This window comes from Schizosaccharomyces octosporus, assembly GCF_000150505.1.
Source record: "Schizosaccharomyces octosporus yFS286 unplaced genomic scaffold supercont6.2, whole genome shotgun sequence".
Lineage (NCBI taxonomy): Eukaryota > Fungi > Ascomycota > Schizosaccharomycetes > Schizosaccharomycetales > Schizosaccharomycetaceae > Schizosaccharomyces > Schizosaccharomyces octosporus.
In genome coordinates this window covers 301980-318024 of record NW_013185620.1, presented here as the reverse complement: position 1 = coordinate 318024, position 16045 = coordinate 301980, and the positions used below count along the sequence as shown (strand labels likewise).

Below are 16045 nucleotides of genomic sequence, written 5' to 3'. Positions count from 1 at the left end.
CTTCCAAACCGCAAAACATTAGATGGCAAATGCTATGCTACGTTTTTTCAAATGAGCGCTCCTTTAAAAAATTGATCTAATCTTCTACATGATAATCAACCATCAAACTAGTTTCGAGACTCCATCGTCAATAAACCTACAAAAAGCGGTTCCGTTAATATTTTCATCTTCAATTTTTGTTTTGTTTATTTTTTTCTGTACTCTTCTTTCAATTCGTCTTGTTTTGCTGTTTTTTTAACAGGGTTCAAACACCGGGTGGCTTGTTTACATCGACGTATGACTTTTGTTTATTTATTTACAATTGACGTCATATTTTGTTGCTAGGTGAACGATAAAGCCCGTTATGACTGTTCATAGGTCAAAAAAATCTCGGTCGCCACGAGATCTTATTACGAAGTATGTAAACAATCTTACCTATCTATGACTATATAAATATGCAGGTACGGCGTTATGCCTACGCCATTCAAACACATTTCTCATTCTTTCTACATCCATTGTAAAGGATATACGAACAAAAACAACCTTTGACCGGTGTTTCTATACCCATTGTTCCTTCTATTCTATTTTATTCTGTTCTGTTCTATTGACATCGATCCATTGATCCTTTTTGATTCTCCAGCTTGTTCAGGTTCTCCATTAAAAACAAAAGGTATTCATTAAAAACAAAACGTAAAGAAAAAGAAAAAGTGTTGTCTTTGAATTTTTATCCGTAAAAAATGTCTTCCTTGTCTCTTACAAAACCTCTTTCTGTCATCCTTTTGGCTTTGGCTTTGTTCCAAGCCTGCGCTGCTTTAAAACTATGTGGTTCCCCCGGTTACCCCGAATGCAGCCGAGACGCTCTTGAAAAACGCTCGGCTATGTTTCCCGACATCAATAGCAGAATTGCCAACACTGCTTACTACAACATCTCGGAAGGCACCTATTGCCATGTCTCTGGTTCTAACCTTTGTGTTTCTCCCCAAGTCATTGCCATCTGTGCCAACCACAGTACCGTCCTTTTGAACTGTCCCACCGTTCTTGGTTATCCCAGCGACCAGGGTGCCTCCTGCGTCTCCACAGACCCTTCTTATGGTCTCACTCGTGGTCTTTGCCAAATTGGTGCCTCGAACTTTTCCGGAACTACTAACTCTTCCAATTTTGACGCCAAGTCTTCTTCCGCTACCAACAAAAACACCAGAAAGAGTGCATTCCCCAAACTCTCTTTGAGCTACTCCAACATCGTCGAAAAGCCTCTTGTCTTCGCTCGCGATTCTCTTGATCAATGGGCTTGCAACAAAACTTACTGCAACGAAGACTATCCCTATCTCGTCAATACTTGCTTCAACGGTACCCAATACCCAGTCAATTGCAACAATGCTTTGCGCACTCCTTTTGGCGGTGCTACTTGCCAAAATATCGGTTACCAAAACCAAGGTATTTGTGTTTACACAAACAAAACTCGTTCACCCCTTCCCATGTTGAATAACAGCAACTCTTCTTCTTCCTTTATTAACTTAAACAAGACCTCTCTCTACCGTTACCGCAATGATGCCTTCATCTGGTAAATCCTATTCTATTCTATCTTATTTTATTCTACTTCTTTTTTGCCCTGGTAATTGATTTGTGATACCCTTACTTTCTTCTCTCTCTCTCTCTCTCTGCCACCCTCTTTTTCTCTTTCATTCCTCACTTCGCATATATCTTTTCCTTCCCGCGGCATTATTATCTTTGGTTTATTAGCCATCTCACGTTTCTTATGATGAATGATCAGCTTCACGTTTGAAATTGGTTTTGTTCTTGGCTTTTGTCTGTTTTCTTTTCTTTTTGGGCATACTTAACTCGTTTTGTGGTACAATTTATTATTATTATTATTATTATTTTCTTTTTTTTTTCTTTTTTACCATGCAAAAAGAAGCTTTATTTGCATTTCTGAGAAAACTTGGGTTAGCAAAAGACTTCTCCTATCCATATATTTACATTACTATTTTTTTTTATGCATCTAAAATATGTTTAAAAGTTGTTGGTTGTTTATTTAATAATTATCCTTCCATAATATCTTAAAATTAATAAAATTGTATAAAATATCTATGGTTTGTTGAGAATTGGAAAGAGCTTTTGAGAAGCATAAAATAAAAATAAAAATAAATATTCAATTGCCTTGTCCTTGAGCTTCGTCAATAGAGGGTAGTTTGGCTTCTACTTCTTTTATTAACAACATCAAGCTTTCTTTATGCTTTCCATTTATTTCAGAAGAAAATATGTTGACTGGCCTGTCCGATGAAAATGAGGAAAGCGATAGGAAAGGACCAGTAAAAGAAGCAATAGTTTCCGGAATAACAACGTGTATCAAATCAAAAATTTTGCTCTTTATGTTCTGATAGAAAAGCCATTTTTCGATTCGAACCTTTTTTTCCCAAAGTCGTCGACTATGTTGAAATTCATATTCTATTAGCACTTTCTGCTCAAAAAAAAAAGATACCATAGAAAAGATTTTAGAATAGAGTTCTAATATTTCTTTTGGAAACAACATTTGTAAGGGGCCATATATCTTGCACTTTAAACCCAGAGCACCAAACTCCTTGGACGGGATTTCTCCTTCGTTGTAATGTAGAAGCAATTGTATATTGGAACTTGCAGATTTATCAAAGCCTAGACGTTCCATTTCATGAGATGTGCATTGTTTTGAAAAAGATGCAAATGCAACGAATGCATGCTCCAAGGAATATGAATCATCTAATCCAAAGAAATCATCTCTTAGAAAACACATTGTTTCGTCAACAAACGCAGGGCTTTGAAAGCAGCATACGTTTTGTAAAAGTCTTAATACTTCAGAAGCAAAACATTGCGTAAACAAAGATTCATACAGAGTTCGCATAAGTACTAGAATATAGTCCTGAATCGGATTATATATACATAATTGCATCACCATACCCAATGGTAACATTCCCTCTGGACCTTCGACAAAGTGTAATTCAGAGACCTCATCGTCGATGTTTGGAGTCATATTCATTTTTTCAAGCAGAGCTTCAAAATTGTCTTCTTCACCAACATTTTGTTTCTCCTTTGGAAAAGCATTGGCTGATAAGTCTATTGATGATTTATTTGGTGTAGGAAATAAGAGATTCTCACGAAGACTGAAACCAACTTTAAGAGAAGTAGCTAACTTTGGTCGTAGTGTTTCAAAAAATACAGGATACTGCTGAACCATAGTGAAGGAATTCAAGAATTCAGCCAGAAGCAAAGAAAGCTCAGAAGGGAAAAAGTTGGGGAATGACTGAACGAAGTGTTGTATACGTTTATTGGTAACCGTAAAGTCCAATGCAGCATTTAGTTTTAGAAAAAAAGGGTCAGAACAATAAACGAAGCATTCCAAAGCTATTGGATAGCTTCTGGTGTTTTGGCAAATAATCGTATAATCATAAAGAGCGTTCATTATTGATATAGTATCTTGACGAGAGGGTGGCATAGACAAAACGTATTTAAGCATACGGAACAAAGGATCAAACCTTCGGATATAATTCAATAGGGATAAAGGTCCCCTAATGGGGGAATGAAAGTCTAATAATAAAGACTGTAACTCCTTCCGATACTGAGTAATACCATTTGCGCAAAAGTTAAACAGGTAAAATTGTCCGATGGATATCGGGTTCTTTATTTTCTTTATAGAGTTTCGTACCAACGTACCAAACGAGATGAATTCCGTCACAAAACTACTAAAGGAAAGCTGAGAAGTTCCCGACATGGAAACAAGGTTAGGAACACGAAACGTTGCATTCTCGTCATCCCAGAAAAACAAACACGTTTCAAACCCCTGAACCAAAGCACATAGTGCCAAATACACCTGTTGAGATGAAAGCCGTAGAACAGATGAAGCTTCGGGGGACCCGTCTTCATGTAGAAAGGCATCGTAGACAAGAGCAGGACACTCTGAAAAAAATGGCGTTTTTGCTTCTTTCGAGATATAATTTGTACCCTCCCAATTCGAATAGCAACCCAAAATGTTCGAGTCGATAAACGCGTCTTCATTATAGCAGGCAGAATCCAAATCCGGGCTCTGGGACTTTATGCGTTTTCTATCTGCAACAGACTCCAAAAAATAATAGTTTCCATCTATATTTTCATTTGTAGTTTCTCTCTTAGGTTCAATCGAAGAGGTAGTGGAAACGCCCAAAATAGCGTCCTTTCCCAGCAATGTATGGTCTTTCGCTAAGGAAAACTCTTCCAAGCCTGCTGACAATTTATGATATTTTCGTTTGGCATTTTCATTTTCATTCAAAACCCCTAGCTCTTGCAAAAGAGTTGGCTCCAGCGAGGGGAGCGGTAATCTGGTACAAGTTTCGAAAGGAAACAAATCACTTTTCCTACCAACATTCATTCCATATTGCTTTTTTCATCAAAACAACCAGTTTTATATTAATTTGAAAACAATCGACTCGCTGGTAATTCTTCTTGCTTTTGGAGTGGTAGTTAGTTGGTAGGCGAAAAGCAAAGTCCCAGCAAGAGACATTTGTTGATGTCTTGTCTAAGGCCGGCGAAATCCATTAAATTCATTCGGCTCTTGTTTACATACTATATACTTTACAACTACTTCTACCTTTTTGCTTTTGGTTTTGTTTTTTTTTTGTTTACTAACGCAAATTACTGAAACTACATGAAATATGACCGATCAAACCTCTTCATTGCTATGCTTTAATTTATAACAAGTATATGCATTACTGGTAAGCTACTTCGTGGAGATGTATAGACTTTTAACAAGGAAGCTTTAAAGGCGAATGTTCTAAGTGTCACGCATCTTTGTCTGAATTTCCCAATAACTGTAGGTACATAAACGTGTATGTTCTATTCAAACTGGAGGGTTATAATTCACATACTTCCTAAAGCAGATCAGATCGTCCACGCATTGTCAAGCGAGAAACTCACGATATCAAAGGACACTTTTTCTAAACAAGCTATATAGGAACTATTTTTTATAAAGTAGACATAAAAAAATTAGTACTTTTAATTGGAGCAATGAATATACAATAGTCAAAAAACACGATTCTCATATGTCGAGTATTTGTTTTTTAACGCGAATGTCCTATTTCGTTAAACGTTTAGTGATACTTTACGTAAAGTGTAATTTTAATGAAACGGAGGAATACGCTATAAATCAAACATGGTATTGCAAGCCTTCTGCTTAAATCCGTTTTCAAAATATAGCGATGTAATGGGTGCATGAAGCAGTGCTTAGTAGAAAGGATCGCGTGTGCAGAGCCAAAATCTCAAAATATGGAAAAAGCAGGGTTTTATCTGTTGCCTTTGCTTTTGGAGGCTCGCTCTGATCATTTTTATGAAGGAACTGAGTATATCAGATACTTATCACAGCGCATTCATTCCCTGCGGAAAGCTTTAAGCATTACTCAAAAAGGTGGAAAGCCAAAGACATCAGCTGACAAAAGGTATTAGAAAACACAAGGGGTAGAAGTTTAGAATTAGTAACTAACATAGTTAAGATTCGCAGAAATCCAACTGTTGAATGCTGATCGCGCATTCCAGCAATATTCGTACTTGAGATCTTCTCAGCGTCAACATGCTCTTCGAAGATTGAAACGGGGGCTGCAAGCCTCCAAGGAATTGGTCTCTTTTTGTGAATCAAAAGACCATAGCAATCACTTGTTTATTCTAGAGGCTGCTGCTTTCATGAAATATATTGAAGGTACATATTTTTACGAAAAGCGATTATGGGAAGATTCTTTGCACTCATTCAGTTCTTCTCGATTAGCATTTCAACAATTGCAACGATCTGTAAAAGAGTTGTCGGACCACCAACGAGGAGTCTTAAATGAATTAGTTGGGCAAATTGACTCTACCATACGCTATGTCGCCCAGCGAAACGGCTTAGAAAACCAGACAGAATCATTAGACGTTCTCATGCTTGCAAACGTTTCCAATGAAGATTTGGTAGTTCAACAAATTCGTTTTTTGAACCCTCAATTGTTAGAATCGAATGCTGAAGACCAAGCTGGCACTTCTTCCATTACCCGAGTTACCTGGCGTGATCAAACCGTTCAGATAACACACCCTGAAATGGTATTGGCTCTGTACGGTATTCACGACGTTCAAGCAAGCACTGACAGCTCCACTACTGTAGATGATCGTTTGCTTGGTGCTTGGGCCAATGCCGAGAAGACAACGAAAAGCATTTTGGATGGTATTTCTCCAGAAAGTAACGAATATCAAGAACTTTCAATTTGCTATAGTTATCTTGCATACAACCTCATTGTCCTCAAAATTCAACGGGACATTCGTACCCAGGAACAGCCAATTGTCACGAATTCATTGGCTAATTTAAGAGCTCAACAAAGCTTATATGACACAATTATTAAGGTAGGATGGTTTTCTATCTATTATGATCTATCTAACATTAATATAGAATATTGAAGCTGCCAAGAATTTACCCGGTATCGCAAAGGATAATGGCATGATGGTACAACTGGAAGCTCAAATCGCTGTAGCTAAAGCGAGACGTTGCCAGGTTATTGCCGAGGCGTATCAATCACAAGATAAAGCAAAAGGACTTGCTATGTGTATTCGTGCAGGCCATTATTATGAGCAAGCTAACGATTGTCTACATAATTTTGAGGAAACCCCTCTGGAAATCGCTTTCGATATTGTTGCAGAGTTGCAAACAAAACCTGAAGATTTGAAAAAGAGAATTCTACTTTTGCGAAGCTTGGCTTCTATGGAGATGATTAATCAAAAGCCTAAGGATTTATCGCTGGTCGAGTCTATGAATCAGTACAATACGGAGTTGGAGAAACCCTTAAACTTAACTCAATTGAACTTACGACCCATTCCTGCTAAACCACTTTTCTTTGATTTAGCTATTACATACTTGGGACAACAAACAGAATTTGAAAAAACCAAATTAAAGGTCGAAGAACAGGATTCTTCATCTGAGAGCAAGACGAAAGGTTTTTTCCGAAGCTTACTTGGAAGAAGATAATAGACCAATTACTAAATTATGTAACCTATAAATAAAGAGAGTATATACCAGCATAGAAAGTAAAAAAACGAAAGAAGATAGAAGACACAAAAAGTTTCACTAGATCCATCAAAGGTATAGCGGAATGACCAACTGTATGAACACTAGTATACATTAGGCTTCATCCATCATTATACTTATGAATTCCTGTTCATTAATTTCACCGTCTTGATCAAGGTCAAACTCTTCTATCATAGCTTCTAATTCTTGATCATCAATGTTTTCATTCAACTCTTTAGCGACGCGACGAAGATTTCGTATGCTAATTTTACCAGTTTCATCATCATCAAAGAGCTCGAAAGCACGTTTAATCTCTTCTAGAGGATCTCTTTCTACAATTTTTTCGGTCACTGAATTATATTAGTCAAAATTCATGAAAACTTCACTTTTAATCTTATGTTTTTAAAAACTTACTGACGCGAACGAAGTCCTCCATTTGAAGGTATCCTTTTCCAGTTTTATCAAAGTCACGTAAAATTTTAAGAACTTCTGCTTTTTCTGCATTGAATCCTAATGCACGCATAGCAGCCCTCAATTCATGATAATCAATTGCGTTGTCTTTGTCTGAATCAAACAACTTGAAAGCCTCATGAATGTCTTGTCGCTGTTCCTCTGTAATCTCTACTCGAGCCGGTGCATAGCTAGTCAATCTCGCAGGCGTAGGAGAAGTGGCTCTAGGACGTCTTTTCGCTCGCGCGTTTGCAAACATTGGAATTAGAAAATGGCAGGTTTATTGTCAGTCTGTTCACGAGTATTTACAAAATACCGACAAGTTACGATTTCAATAAAAATTATAGTGTATATTGTTAGGGTGCACTATTCGTGTATGTTTTTGGAATCAACATTCCAACAGTAAACATTAAATGCTTTCTTCCTCTATGTGACAAAAATCGAGAAATACTTGGGTAAAAAGCAAACTTTAGTTTATTTTTACTATTATAGAGAAGAAAAACTGATGACCTTGGAATATTCTTCGATTAGTACGAAATACATATATTCTGCGAACTGACGATGCTCTTAAGGATTCGAAGCTGTGAGCCCTTAACTCCTATACAGCAGTGGATTCACACTGCTGAACTAAATTTGTCCGATAAAACAAGCACTATTGCCGATTTGTTGTATAGTATACTGTTGTTTAATTTTGGAGATTGTAAAGATGGACGATCGATTCTTGTAGGATCTGGAAACCAAGCCAAGTATGCATTAGGAAATGAATTATTTTTACAACTTGTGAAGGACGACTTTGCCTTGCCGATTTCTATGGCGTATCATTTGTTTTTGAGTGATTCGGAGATACTGGAATTGCGCATTCTTTCTAGAGAAGAGGCTTTACTGAGAAGCTGCGAAGTTTTGGCTTTGAGATTAAGTTCATCCACTTCCTTGGAAACAGCTCTTCAAAATTGGAGCAAAGGTGTGCAGGAAAGAGGAAACAAAGCTCATGTTCAGGTCACTAAAGCTCCAAAACAAGCCAACTTAATAGTTAGCTCATCTTTACCTTACACAACTCCAAATGGTAGTGAGTTTAATACAAAAAAGCGTGATGCAGCAGCTCCAACAACATGGAATGACATGTACACCTTAAAGAAAAGTAAGGTGGATCACTCAGCGAATGGTGAGTTTACTGTGAACCCATTAAAGAAAAATGTCGAATCTCAGCTATTGACTACAGCAAACCAACAAAGACCCATGAAAAGTGGAAACTCAGTAAAATCTTCTTCAAGCGAATCTTCTGAATCCGATGACTCGTCTTCTGAATCAGAATCATCCTCTGCTGTCTCTGTATCTGTTTCTTCTGATGCAGCTTCCGTATCCACCACTGCCAGTTCATCAGAAGAGGATAGCTCAGAAAGCAGTGATTCTTCTTCCGACGATAGTACTTCAAGCTCAGACTCTTCAACCAGCGATGGTGGCTCTTTGAATTCTCAACAATTGAAGCATCATAATAAAAAAACAAATGATATTCCTAAAAGCAACACTTCTGGGTTTTCTCACTCTTTGAATACAGCTAACGAAATGTCTTATTTTCGTGACTCTTCTGCTTTGCATTCATCTAACCCGGACACCCTTTATTCTGGCAGTACAATAGATGGTGAACGAACGACTCTTTTTGACACTACAAACTTTTTAAAGTCCTCTCCGACTAAAAGACAATCCAGCTTGGAGCAAGAAAGTGACATTGTCTACAAACGTTTCGGTGAATTTGGAACCGATTCAGTTGACGCCAACACTTCTGACTTTCGGTCTGCGGATGATAAGAATGGCATTTTTAATAATCGTTCATTTCACGAATTTGATGAAGATCCCAATAGTTCAACTTCAATTCGGCCACCCGGTTCCGGTAGCTCTGCTACTAAGTCAAGAAATCTTCGTCGAAAAAAATCGAGATTGATGAAGAAATACGGTCAAGATGTAGAAGCTATGCCCGGTGATTTGGACTTGGCTGATAGACCTTATCCATCAGATGAAAGCAAAGATTTGAGTGAGGGACAAAGCTCTCATCTTGATTCCGATACAATAAAAGTTGAACATCGCTATGATGCGGTACCTGTGTCCAAGGATGCAGAGCTAGACGTTGAGTTCCCTCCGGGTAGTTTATTGCGATTTACCATCATGGACTTGAATGTTAATACCTATACACCTGAGATTTCTGAAAAATCAGGGCGGGTTATTACTTCCAATGATAAAGAAGTTAAGATCCAATTAGATACAAAACATCGGTACAAAATCAAATATGGTCCTGATGGTGAAATTATCCAAGGCCGTTTCGGAACTATACCAGACGAGCAACTTGTTGAGGGCATCGTGACATATGGATGGGATCTTATGTCCGATATTCACAAGCTTGTACAATATTGAATGAAAAGTTACTATTCCGCATTTTTTATTCATTCGATAATTTATTACCAAGACACGAAGTACTGATGTCTTTGTTATTTCCTGGATCTGCACATTTCAATCATATAATTAATTTATAGTATTTCTTCGAGTTGCATAATATTATAGACACATTTAGTTTACTTCAAATCAACTTTGTAAAAATAGATAATATTTGCGGCCTCATGTTAAGGAGCATGCTAAGATTCCCTTCAATTTTATTTTGTTTTATTATAATGTCTACTACTCAATCAGGAATATTGGCGAGTTCATTTATGTTTGCAATTATTTCATTCGCTTATGGGTAACATGTTACTATTCACTGCGAAAACAAAAAGGGTACACGCTTCAAGCAAAACATTTACAGTAAACAAGCTACAGGCAGCTAAAACAGAAACGGGATTTGGCATTTTTTATCATTTAATTAATTTGTTTTCGATTTATGATATAATAAAGGAATTACTCAATAAAGGTAGACTTTTTGAGAAACGAAAAATTTAAGAGACGCGTCGTAAAATCATAAGCTCGTTTGCAAGTAAGGAACAAACAAAATGTCGGAGTTGTTGGCAGATGAGGTTTTCAAGGATCGTGTAAGGATTTTTCAAGAATATCTTGAGCACGATTCCGACGATACGAATGCTACGCTTTATCATGAAGCAATTCTCAGAATGCTGAACATGGCACAAAGACGCTTGATTGTTAACATCGATGAACTTCGAGATTACAATAAAGAACTAGCTGATGGAGTCCTTTATCAGCCAATGGAGTTTGTCGAACCTTTTAATGAAGCTCTCCAGGGAGTAGTTAGTACACTAATTGATCCTATCGTTCACAAAGATATTAAGGATAAACCATTTTATATTGGATTTCGTGGTTCTTTTGGTGATCTACATGTTACGCCTCGTACTTTACGGGCTTTGCATTTGAACAAAATGATTTCACTAGAAGGAATTGTGACAAGATGTTCATTCGTTCGTCCTAAAGTTATAAAATCTATACATTATTGTGAAGCAACGAAGCGTCATCATTTCAAACAGTATGCTGACTCCACAATGAATGGTGGACTTTCGTTTCAATCCACAGTCTATCCAACGCAGGATGAAAGTGGTAATCCCTTATCTATTGAATTCGGTTACAGTACTTTTCGAGACCATCAGACGATTTCACTTCAAGAAATGCCCGAACGTGCACCACCGGGTCAATTGCCTCGATCCATTGATATTTTACTCGATGACGACTTGGTTGATACAGTAAAACCTGGTGATCGAGTACATATTGTTGGACAATATCGTTCAATGGGCTCAAAAAATTCTGGAAGCACAAATGCTACGTTTCGTACCGTTTTGCTTGCCAATAACGTTGTTCTGTTAACAAATAAACCAGGCAGTGGAAACGTTGGTGGAGGTGCCTTGACGATTACGGACGCTGATATTCGTAATATAAATAAGCTGGCTCGAAAAAAGAATGCTTTTGAGCTTCTTTCTACAAGTTTGGCTCCCAGTATTTACGGGTTTGAGCATATTAAGCAAGCAATTTTGCTTTTACTCTTGGGTGGTACAGAGAAAAATCTATCTAATGGCACACATATCCGTGGTGATATCAACATCTTAATGGTGGGTGATCCCTCAACAGCAAAATCCCAGCTATTGCGATTTGTGTTAAACACAGCTCCTTTAGCTATCGCAACTACTGGCCGCGGTTCGTCAGGTGTTGGTCTTACAGCTGCCGTAACCTCGGATAGAGAGACTGGTGAACGTCGTTTAGAAGCCGGTGCAATGGTTTTAGCTGATCGGGGAGTTGTTTGTATTGATGAATTTGACAAAATGAGTGATATCGATCGGGTTGCTATTCATGAAGTAATGGAACAACAGACGGTCACTATTGCTAAAGCTGGTATTCATACATCTTTGAACGCTAGATGCAGTGTTGTAGCTGCAGCGAATCCCATCTACGGCCAATATGATATCCGAAAAGATCCTACTAAGAATATAGCATTACCGGATTCTATGCTTTCTCGTTTCGATTTATTATTTATTGTTACAGATGATATAGACGATAAGAAGGATCGTGCCTTGAGTGAACATGTTTTGAGGATGCATCGTTATCTACCGCCGGGTGTGGAGCCTGGCACTCCGGTGAGAGACTCATTAAATTCGGTACTTAATGTTGGTGCAACAAATACTGCAGGTGTTTCAGCTGGAAATGGAGATCAAGAATCGGAAACACCAGTTTGGGAAACATTTTCAAGCCTGCTACACGCAAACGCTCGAACAAAACGAAAGGAATTGCTGAACATCAACTTTGTTCGTAAATATATTCAGTATGCAAAATCTCGAATTAATCCAGTCCTTAATCAGGCTACGGCCGAGTATATCACGAATATATATTGTGGTCTTAGAAACGATGATTTACAAGGTAATCAGCGCCGTACCAGTCCACTCACAGCTCGTACATTGGAAACATTAATTCGATTAAGTACCGCCCATGCAAAAGCTCGATTGAGTAATGCAGTAGAGGTACGAGACGCTAAAGCTGCTGAAAAGATCCTTCGTTACGCGCTATTTAGGGAAGTATATAAACCAAAATCAAACCGTCGTAAAAAACAGCGTAAAGAAGGAGGAGGGGGAGAAGAAGAAGGCAGTTCAGATGAGGAAGACTTTGATTCAGAGGAACTGGAAGGTGATAATGATTTGAATGATGATCCCACATTCCAAAATAGTCGACCAAATGTCCCCGAGTCAGGAAGACAGACACGTTCTCAAACCCAAAACAGACAAAGTCAAGAAAGTGAAATGGACATTGACGATGCCGCGTCTGCAACAAATCAGTCAGTCGCAGCAACAGCTACCAGCGATGGCAGTCAATTACATTTAGGACAGCCTTCCAATACCCAACTTTCATGGCCTTCTAGTCATTCTACCCTTCCAACAACAGGCAGAGGCACCACAGCAGCTAGCGGGCTCAGTGGGAATGTTGATACAAGCGAAGTTACGGAAAGTAATGCTTCCTCTTCTCAAGGCGTCGCCTTATCGAGGGAGAAGATGTCAATCTTTATGTCTCGCTTGTCTGAGTTGACCAAAACAGACGTCTTTTCAGAAGAATGTGCGTCTCTGGAAAATGTCTTGAATGCAATTAATGGAGCTGAAGGTGATACTTCCTTTACAAGAGACGAGGGAATTTCTGCCTTGAAAGAAATGGATGCCCAAAACAAAATCATGTTCTCCGAAGATATGATTTACCGCATTTAAACACGTTTCCACATTTTTCTTGTTCTTTTAAAATGTTTATGAAAACAAGCTGGGGAACAAGAAGACTTTGATAAAGTCTCTGTATACGTATTTTATTTCTTACAACTTTCATTAATTATTTAATATTTCCGGCTATTACCTTTATTTCTTCGTTAGAGCTATTCAGGCATCATAGAGCGACAATTTACATGTATTTTAATACAGCTCTTCAGAAAGGATGGATATTGAACTACAATTTTCTAATAATAGACAAGTATTTAATAGAAAATAGGTACTTGGCGAAATTAAAATTTTATTCGTTCAAGCGAAAGGTAAAGAGAACGAATTGAAGCTTATGAGGCATTGCAAATTCTGAAAGTAAAAAGAAAAGGGGGGAGGAAATGAGAGTTATATCACTGAGATACTTTCAAAAAGACTTGAAGTTGTTCACGACAGTCAGGAAAGACTGACAGAAACACAAAAGAAAGAAAACCCCAAATTAAATTGTTTACTCCTCTTCTTCTTCATTATTTAAGAAGCGAGGCTTGACATCTTTCCATTGCATCTAAAAAGAGGAAGTTAGCAAAAAGACTGAACAGGTACAAAGACGAAAAATGAAAACTTACACCAGCATTAGCACTCTCCCACACCTTATCCGCAAAGATATCAAAGCCACTATTTAGTTAGTAAGTATTTTAACGGAAAACTCGCTGCTTCTTTCGAAATTACATACATCTTGGTGAAAAAGGCTGACGCGAATATAGTAGCGTAGAAAGAAGAGTTCTTTCTGAAAAAGATATTGTAGATCGTAGAACTAGCCTTAATTGTTTTGTTAATGAAAGGAACCAAAAGAATTGTCCGTTATATAAACTTACCATCGAAGAGAAGGGAGTATTGGTAGAATGAGAGTTGGTGGTACATCCCAATCATAAACAAGTTAATGCAGATGAATAGCGAGTAAGATGGTTCCGATCGAACTTCTATGATTACGATGATTACCAATATTCTTTAAATATAATAACGAATACATACATATTCGTTAAACAGTAAATAAACAAAACATTATAGTGGTAAATAATTCGTTTGTTTATTGAAAGACATCGATAGTTCCCTTGTGATTAGCATTATTGCTTTGATTTTTCAGTCGGAAAATTGATACTATTCTTTTTATATTTTACTTGTTTCTCTCAACTTGACAATATTAATGAACTAATGACAATAATGGTTTACGGGACGTAGGATAGATCATGTAAATTTTAAGTAACCCAGAAACAGAAATATATTTTTAAAAATTCAGTATATTTCATTTACATTATAAAGTCATTTCTACTACAGAAATCTTTAAAGATTTTTCATCACGACAGCTTTTATTTATTGTTCGTTCTAGTTCACTATTCCCATTACACAGCATCGCACACTTACAAACTACCAATATTATCGAGATGACAGAACAAGGATATTCGCGTCTTTCTCGAAGTCTTCAAGTAATAGCTTTTGTTTCTTTGCACACAATCACATATGGAGCATTGAATTTACATTTGAATCCTCGTTTGTTGGCATCCACAGGTGTCGTAAACAAAAATATTCCAGATTGGATGGTAAGTTCCGTGGAAGTTTTTGCAAGCTGATGTTTTATTTATCTATTCTAACTTTTAATAATTTTAGAGCTACGTGTATATTCTGATGCACGCGTTTCAGTTGTTTGTGACGTATCATTTCAATTTGGGTATTAAGTGGTTTTTGATCGCAAAGTATCCCCTGTATATCCTATTATCCACTTATTATCTTGTATCTCTTAGACAGATCTCTTGGTCATTTGCTATCGACGCGCTGTCTTTGCTTGCTGCTCGAGCAGGTACCAATATCTTACATCCTCGACTCTCTCGCGATCGCACATCGCGTACCAGTATCACTGTTCTATTTACATTCATGGCTAGTGTTTTAATCAGCGTGCTTAATTATTCAACCCAAAAGTTATATCTCAACTCAATTATCCTTGGCAACGTTCGTGACGTTGTTACTAGCTTAATTGCTCCTCCTCTTCCACTACAGTATATTGCGCATGTCCCTATTGGTTATGTTTTGCAAAAACTTGTATTTGAGAAGAGAAACTTACTTCAATCCCTTGCCTTAATGGTATTCTTTTCCATTTGGAATTGCGCTATTCCCTTTACCCTTTTGTTTTCTCCTCACTGGGTTCCTATGTGTCAAGTATTGTTGACTTACATAACCCAAGCTGTGATTGTGGTACTTATCTGCTGGGCTATTTCTCTATAGAGAATGAAAATTTTCGTGTCCGCGAATGTATCTTGTTTATATTTTCTTTCTACGTCCAGTTTTCTGTCTTATCTCAACATCTACCTTATTCCCCTTTTCGATTGTTTGGAAATTCCTTGACGAGTTATCAGTTAATGACTTCTTAAGTACGCTGTGAATGGCATATCCATTTCTTGAATATTCTAACCGCGTACGGGTGTAATATTATCAAATAATTCCAAATTCACAGTCGGTGTGGGTCTGTACTGGTTATATCTAAACTCACTAAATTACTTAATTTGTTTGTATTTATTTCCTCTATTTTTCGAAAGTTTATTATTATAAAGCTTACATTTATCGTTAACAAAGGATATTTGCAGGGGCTTATAAATCGCTGGATTGTTTGAATTTACTTTGATTTCATACATTACCGTAGAAATACGTTCGATAAATATTAGAGGAACATTAGTAACAAATCTTTCAAAAGCACTAAAGGAAATCATAAATTCGCTAATTAGTAGACACATAATTGAAATGCTACCAAGGACTTTCGTTCACCTCTGATTATAAAGGATATTCACAATCAGCTTCGTATTTGGTTTCCTACTGATTTCATCTAAGTGCAAATGATTGTATAAAAGCTCAGTGGTCTTTAAGTAGTGATCTAAAGTTGCTTAACTTTAGT

At 37.3% G+C, this 16045-nt stretch overlaps 8 protein-coding genes across 8 annotated transcripts; 5 read left to right on the top strand and 3 right to left on the bottom strand.

Annotated features, from left to right (window-relative positions):
• Positions 1-399: 399 nt before the first annotated feature.
• SOCG_03776 (uncharacterized protein) lies at positions 400-2029 on the top strand. Its single transcript, XM_013163686.1, has one exon. The coding sequence runs from the start codon at positions 717-719 to the stop codon at positions 1542-1544; it is 828 nt and encodes a 275-aa protein (XP_013019140.1). The 5' UTR covers positions 400-716; the 3' UTR covers positions 1545-2029.
• On the bottom strand, positions 1985-4480 carry SOCG_03775 (gamma tubulin complex subunit Alp16). Its single transcript, XM_013163685.1, has one exon. The coding sequence runs from the start codon at positions 4352-4354 to the stop codon at positions 2129-2131; it is 2226 nt and encodes a 741-aa protein (XP_013019139.1). The 5' UTR covers positions 4355-4480; the 3' UTR covers positions 1985-2128.
• A 697-nt stretch (positions 4481-5177) lies between these two features.
• Positions 5178-7064, top strand: SOCG_03774 (signal recognition particle subunit). Its single transcript, XM_013163684.1, has 3 exons — positions 5178-5417; positions 5472-6345; positions 6392-7064. The coding sequence occupies exons 1-3, from the start codon at positions 5194-5196 to the stop codon at positions 6962-6964; spliced, it is 1671 nt and encodes a 556-aa protein (XP_013019138.1). The 5' UTR covers positions 5178-5193; the 3' UTR covers positions 6965-7064.
• Positions 6345-7745, bottom strand: SOCG_03773 (centrin). Its single transcript, XM_013163683.1, has 2 exons — positions 7418-7745; positions 6345-7353 (listed from the first exon to the last, which is right to left on the bottom strand). The coding sequence occupies exons 1-2, from the start codon at positions 7710-7712 to the stop codon at positions 7118-7120; spliced, it is 531 nt and encodes a 176-aa protein (XP_013019137.1). The 5' UTR covers positions 7713-7745; the 3' UTR covers positions 6345-7117.
• Positions 7746-7841: 96 nt separating this feature from the next.
• SOCG_03772 (meiotically upregulated Mug174) lies at positions 7842-10078 on the top strand. The gene has a single exon (XM_013163682.1). It carries the CDS (start codon positions 8015-8017, stop codon positions 9857-9859), a length of 1845 nt encoding a protein of 614 aa, XP_013019136.1. The 5' UTR covers positions 7842-8014; the 3' UTR covers positions 9860-10078.
• A 165-nt stretch (positions 10079-10243) lies between these two features.
• On the top strand, positions 10244-13868 carry SOCG_03771 (MCM complex subunit Mcm3). Its single transcript, XM_013163681.1, has one exon. The coding sequence runs from the start codon at positions 10429-10431 to the stop codon at positions 13123-13125; it is 2697 nt and encodes an 898-aa protein (XP_013019135.1). The 5' UTR covers positions 10244-10428; the 3' UTR covers positions 13126-13868.
• SOCG_03770 (ubiquinol-cytochrome-c reductase complex subunit 9) lies at positions 13253-14087 on the bottom strand. The gene is made up of 4 exons (XM_013163680.1): positions 13980-14087; positions 13838-13923; positions 13731-13779; positions 13253-13669 (listed from the first exon to the last, which is right to left on the bottom strand). Exons 1-4 carry the CDS (start codon positions 13980-13982, stop codon positions 13613-13615), a joined length of 195 nt encoding a protein of 64 aa, XP_013019134.1. The 5' UTR covers positions 13983-14087; the 3' UTR covers positions 13253-13612.
• A 422-nt stretch (positions 14088-14509) lies between these two features.
• SOCG_03769 (bouquet formation protein Bqt3) lies at positions 14510-15947 on the top strand. Its single transcript, XM_013163679.1, has 2 exons — positions 14510-14702; positions 14770-15947. The coding sequence occupies exons 1-2, from the start codon at positions 14547-14549 to the stop codon at positions 15379-15381; spliced, it is 768 nt and encodes a 255-aa protein (XP_013019133.1). The 5' UTR covers positions 14510-14546; the 3' UTR covers positions 15382-15947.
• Positions 15948-16045: the final 98 nt, after the last annotated feature.

What these genes read in the sequence shown, in the direction of transcription:
- SOCG_03773 (XM_013163683.1), bottom strand. Translation starts at nt 7,712, where the DNA reads ATGTTTGCAAACGCGCGAGCGAAAAGACGTCCTAGAGCCACTTCTCCT. An exon ending in GGAGGACTTCGTTCGCGTCA is followed by an intron (nt 7,354 to 7,417) that starts GTAAGTTTTTAA and finishes AATATAATTCAG; the next exon opens with TGACCGAAAAAATTGTAGAA.
- SOCG_03776 (XM_013163686.1), top strand. Translation starts at nt 717, where the DNA reads ATGTCTTCCTTGTCTCTTACAAAACCTCTTTCTGTCATCCTTTTGGCT.
- SOCG_03769 (XM_013163679.1), top strand. Translation starts at nt 14,547, where the DNA reads ATGACAGAACAAGGATATTCGCGTCTTTCTCGAAGTCTTCAAGTAATA. An exon ending in AAAATATTCCAGATTGGATG is followed by an intron (nt 14,703 to 14,769) that starts GTAAGTTCCGTG and finishes TAATAATTTTAG; the next exon opens with AGCTACGTGTATATTCTGAT.
- SOCG_03772 (XM_013163682.1), top strand. Translation starts at nt 8,015, where the DNA reads ATGCTCTTAAGGATTCGAAGCTGTGAGCCCTTAACTCCTATACAGCAG.
- SOCG_03774 (XM_013163684.1), top strand. Translation starts at nt 5,194, where the DNA reads ATGAAGCAGTGCTTAGTAGAAAGGATCGCGTGTGCAGAGCCAAAATCT. An exon ending in AAGACATCAGCTGACAAAAG is followed by an intron (nt 5,418 to 5,471) that starts GTATTAGAAAAC and finishes AACATAGTTAAG; the next exon opens with ATTCGCAGAAATCCAACTGT. An exon ending in TATATGACACAATTATTAAG is followed by an intron (nt 6,346 to 6,391) that starts GTAGGATGGTTT and finishes ACATTAATATAG; the next exon opens with AATATTGAAGCTGCCAAGAA.
- SOCG_03775 (XM_013163685.1), bottom strand. Translation starts at nt 4,354, where the DNA reads ATGAATGTTGGTAGGAAAAGTGATTTGTTTCCTTTCGAAACTTGTACC.
- SOCG_03770 (XM_013163680.1), bottom strand. An exon ending in TCAGCCTTTTTCACCAAGAT is followed by an intron (nt 13,780 to 13,837) that starts GTATGTAATTTC and finishes CTAACTAAATAG; the next exon opens with TGGCTTTGATATCTTTGCGG. An exon ending in GGGAGAGTGCTAATGCTGGT is followed by an intron (nt 13,670 to 13,730) that starts GTAAGTTTTCAT and finishes TCCTCTTTTTAG; the next exon opens with ATGCAATGGAAAGATGTCAA.
- SOCG_03771 (XM_013163681.1), top strand. Translation starts at nt 10,429, where the DNA reads ATGTCGGAGTTGTTGGCAGATGAGGTTTTCAAGGATCGTGTAAGGATT.